The sequence below is a fragment of the Babylonia areolata genome, chromosome 5 (assembly GCF_041734735.1).
Source record: "Babylonia areolata isolate BAREFJ2019XMU chromosome 5, ASM4173473v1, whole genome shotgun sequence".
Taxonomy (NCBI): Eukaryota; Metazoa; Mollusca; class Gastropoda; order Neogastropoda; family Buccinidae; genus Babylonia; species Babylonia areolata.
The window spans coordinates 54,803,626-54,808,625 of NC_134880.1; the positions used below are offsets into that span (position 1 = coordinate 54,803,626).

The window sequence follows — 5,000 nt, forward strand, 5'->3', positions numbered from 1 at the left end:
CACACACACACACACACACAGACACACACACACACACACACAAAGATATATATATATATATATATATATATATATATATATATATATATATATATATATATATATATATATATATATATATATATACGTTCCAATATCCTGTTGCTCCAACAGTGTAGGCATGCATACACTCACATACCTCATCCTCTACCCCACCTCCCCCCGCACCCCCACCTCCCCCTCACACACACACACACACACACACAACACACAACAAAGACGAACAAACCATAGAAAAAAAAAAAAAGATTAAAATCTACAACACTTTGATGACAAGGTCATATATCTGTGTGTGTGTGGAGGGGGGGTTGGTGGTGGGGGGGTGGGGATGAAATGGGAGAGGAGAGAGGGGCAGTGAGAGTGTTTACTTATGAACTGATCAGTTCAATTTAAAACGGAACCAGGTTTAGATGTAAATGTGCCTCGCGCTGTGGTATGGAAGAAAAAAAAAATATCACATGGGGAAAAGACATAGGGTACGTAGTCTGCCTGTGTGGTGTAGGTGATGATGAAAAATATCTATGCATCCTACAGGAGTCTACATATTTTTTTTTTTTTTATTTTTTTTTTTTATCATCATCATTGGTGTTGTTGTTGTTGCTGTTGTCGTCGTCGTCATTTTATGATTATTATTATGATCATTTTGATGATGATGATGATTGTTGTTGTTGCTGCTGCTGCTGCTGTTGTTGTTGTTATTAAAATCTTTATTACTATTGTTACTATTATCGTTATTATTGTTATATTATTACTATCATCATCATCATTATTATCATTATTGCTGTTGTTGTTATCATTTTAATGTATTGTATTATATTGTATTGCATTACATTACTTTTTGTCAAAACAGACTAAAAATCTTCCCTGTGTGAATTTCGTGATAGACCTTTGCTAGGGACAAACAATTTTTGTTGCCGTGGGTTCTTTGACGTGCGCCATTATCATCATCATCAGCATCAGCATCATCATCAGCATCATCATCATCATGAATCATTATGATCATCATTCATCCCACAGCGACAAACCAAGCACCGCACTGCCCTCCCCCTCTCCAGTTCCGTGACGTCTTCGTGCTCACGCGGAGCTCGGAGCTGCAGGATGTCGTCACGGACGCCCAGGGCCGTGTGACGTCAAAGGCCTGCCGCTTCATCCAAGGGCTGCGAGATTCGGGGGTGCCTGTGTGCGTGCTGAACGGAACCTTTGACGATGTGGTCCAGTGGGAGAAGGATCTGGCCGATGTGGCCGTTGGTGCTTCGGACTGGGTCACGGCTGCCCATCTGGGTGCTACCAATGGTCTGGAACGTAAGGTGAGGGGGGCGGGGGGAGGGAGAAATTAAAGGTGTAGTAGTGTGTGATGTTACTGGCATTGTGGATCTCTCTCTCTCTCTCTCTCTCTCTCTCTCTCTCTCTGCACTGTTTGCATTGAAAATTACAATAACACACACACGAAAATTTATTGTTGCCCTCTGTTCATATGGGGCTATGGCCTTAACTGAATAAACCATCTTGAATCTTGAATCTCTTGAATCAATATTCTTCGCTGCACACGAAATATGTTAACCTTCTCATTTGTCCTAGCGACAACACAACACTTCTCATCATCATCTTGTCATTTTTTTCTCATTCTCTCTCGCCTGGACTACTGTAACTCTCTATTGTCTGGTTTGCCTGCTTCATCCATTTAGTCTTTTCAGCGCATACAAAACTCTGCTGCCCGACTCGTCCTCAAAAAGAAAAGATCTGAGCACATCACTCCTCTTTTGCAACATCTCCATTGGCTCCCCGTCACACACAGAATAAAGTACAAGATCAGCACTCTATGTTATAAATGTATTCACAAATCTGCCTTTTTCTATCTCTGTGGCTGCCTTCACCTTCACACGCCATCTCGCTCACTACGATCGGCTTCGGATCCACTCTGTTTACGCATACCCAGATTCAAATACTCCACTGTTGGCCGCCGTTCTTTCTCTGTCTCTGGACCTTGCAATTGAAATGAACTTCTCTTTCGCTTCGTCAAGTCTCCGCACTCAGCTCTTTCAAGTCTGGCCTTGCGAAAGCGCTTTGATTTGTCTCTACACAAGATTCAGCACTATATAAATATCATCATAATTATCATTATTATTATCATCATCAGGTAGTGGTGTGGCTACCTGGACGGATGGAGCGAGGGGACAGGGGCTACACGGACGAAGCTATCGAGGCTCTGGACCGATTGGCCAGTGTCTCCCGGTGCACCACCCAGCTGATTGTGGTCCAGCTGCCCAACAGTTCGGCTTCGGCTTCCCTGGCTGACCGCTCGGCCCTCCGTCCTGCTGGCCGCTCGTCTCAGTGCCGTGTGTCTTGAGTCTGTGTGTGTGTGTGTGTGTGTGTGTGTGTGTGTGTGTGTGTGTGTGTGTGTGTGTGTGTGTGTGTAGAGCATGTTATGCCTATCCGTTTCTCTTTACTTATTTGGTGATTAAATGATAGGTGTACTTGTTCTTTCAGTAAACCTCTATTGATAGCGATAATTCCGTTGCCTACAGTTCCCGTTTCTTTCGGAGTATTTTTCAGTGTATATCTTCCCTAGATTAATCAGTGATCTGAATGTGTTATGATTTATCTGATACGGTTTGATTGTGTGTGTGTGTGTGTGTGTGTGTGTGTGTGGTAACGTTACTTTTTCCGGGAAAAAGGTCTTTGATCAAAATGGTATCTTTTCTCCACATACGTATTTATTGTGAGCAACATGTGACAAAAAAAAGAAAAGAAAGAAAAGAAAAAAGGTTGGGTTAGGCTGTTTGTAGTTATGTAATATATGATCTTTACTTTTGTATCCGATTTGTGGGCACAGGATGGCTCTTTTCCCTCAACAAGAAGTGGATTTAAGTGAACAAGAAGCTGAGGTACTGGAGGGAATTATTACTAAAGAAGAAGCATCTATAGCATTAAAGAATATGAATAATGACAAAAGTCCAGGAACTGATGGAGTGACAGTCAATTTCTTTAAGTTTTTTCTGGAAACAACTTGGGGATTTTGTAGTCCGTTCTATTAATGAAGGATTTTACAAAGGAAGAATGTCTATAACACAAAGGGAAGGGGTAATAGTATGTCTACCTAAAGCAGATAAGCCTAGGGAATTCTTAAAAAACTGGAGACCAATTACTCTTTTAAATGTCACCTATAAAATTGGAACAACATGCATTGCAAATCGAATCAAAGCTGTCTTACTAAAACTGATAAATGAAGATCAAACGGGGTTCATACCAGGAAGATATATTGGGGATAATTTAAGATCTATGTATGATATGATTCATTACCTGGAAAAAAAGAACCTACCAGGACTGCTCGTATCGATAGATTTTGAAAAAGCTTTTGACTCGATTAATTGGGGGTTCATGAAAAATGTACTGAAAGAATTTGGATTTGGGAAGGATATATGCAACTGGGTAGCCTCTTTTTATAATGATATAAAGTCTTATGTAGTAGTTAATGGAAAGGTATCCCAACACTTTAATATAAATAGAGGGTGTCGTCAGGGAGACCCGATATCGCCTTATTTGTTTGTCCTATGTTCAGAGATACTTGCATGCAAAATTCGTAACGACGAAAAAATAAAAGGTATAAAAATATCCGACACAGAATTTAAAATAAATCAGTTTGCAGACGACACAACATTCACATTAGAAGGAGACAGATGCTCATACGAAAGGTTGTTTGAAACACTAAATGAATTTGAAGATATTTCAGGCCTAAGACTTAACTTTGAAAAAAACAATAAATGTTTGGTTAGGAAAAAAGAAAAATTCGCCTGAAAGATACTTAGTTCACAAAGAGATGCAATGGAATCCAACAAAGTTCAAAATATTGGGAATTTGGTTTACTAACGAAATATCAGACATAACAAAAATTAATATTGCAGATAAATTTGTTGAAGTCTTTAATCTATTCAAAACGTGGGCAAAAAGAATATGTACGCCTTTGGGTAGAGTGGCAGTACTAAAGTCCTTAATACTTACAAAATTAACTTACTTATGGATTTTACTGCCCAACCCGCCAGAAAACGAACTGAAAAGACTGCAAAAAATGTGCTATGAGTTTGTATGGGACAAAAAAACAGACAAAATCAAAAGACAGTATTCGGTGCAAAACATTGAGCAAGGAGGTATAGGAATACCGGATATAATAACTTTCGTTAGGTCCTTAAAATTGTCATGGGTAAGGAAATTATACACAGGAACCCAAAAGTGGAGGCAAATACTACTTAAACAATGTCCAGAAATAATTAACTTAAACTGTTACGGAGCCAAAAGATTTATCAAAAGTAAATGTAACCACTTCTGGAAAGATGTATTCGTAGCATTTGATGAATTCAACAACCACGTAAAATTACAAAACTACAAAGAACTTGTATCAGAACCTATATTTTATAATGACAAATTTAAAGTAGGTAACGTTGATTTTTGTTTCAATGACTGGGCAAAAAAGAATGTGTATTTAGTAAGAGATGTATTAAGTGAAGACGGAGTCTTTCTGAGCCATGAACAATTCTGTAAAAAATGGAACATAAGAGTTAACTACTTACACTATCAAAGTTGTACACAAGCAATAAAGCAATACATTAAAAAGGAAAGGATAGTAATAATCAACAACGAAAGTAACCAGAACACAAAAGCATTAGACATGATATGTAGAGTTACAAAAGGATCAAGAACATACTATAATATTTTGCTTGAAAAAATAGAAATATATGACATAAAACCGTTCGGTAATTGGGAGAGAAAACTGGATGTTGTAATAGATTGGAAAACTGCTTTAGAGTTAATTAAGAAGACGAAAGAAATCAAACTAAAATGGTTCCAAATCCGAATTTGCTTTAGAATTTTAGTCACAATGGGATTGACAGAAAGTGAAAAATGCAACTTTTGCAATATTGAAAAAGATACTATACATCATTACCTGTGGGAATGCAACTACATAC

The 5,000-nt window shown here is 38.4% G+C and overlaps 1 protein-coding gene across 9 annotated transcripts in view; it reads left to right on the forward strand.

Annotated features, from left to right (window-relative positions):
- The window catches only part of LOC143282190 (uncharacterized), a 32,551-nt gene extending 29,653 nt beyond the window's left edge, over positions 1–2,898 (forward strand). For all 9 annotated transcript variants that reach the window (XM_076587768.1, XM_076587773.1, XM_076587766.1 and 6 more), the window contains 2 exons: positions 1,057–1,346; positions 2,177–2,898. In XM_076587768.1, coding sequence (XP_076443883.1) covers positions 1,057–1,346; positions 2,177–2,386 — 500 coding nt within the window. In that variant the 3' untranslated portion in view covers positions 2,387–2,898. The remainder of the gene's footprint in view (positions 1–1,056; positions 1,347–2,176) is intronic.
- The last annotated feature ends 2,102 nt before the right edge of the window (positions 2,899–5,000 follow it).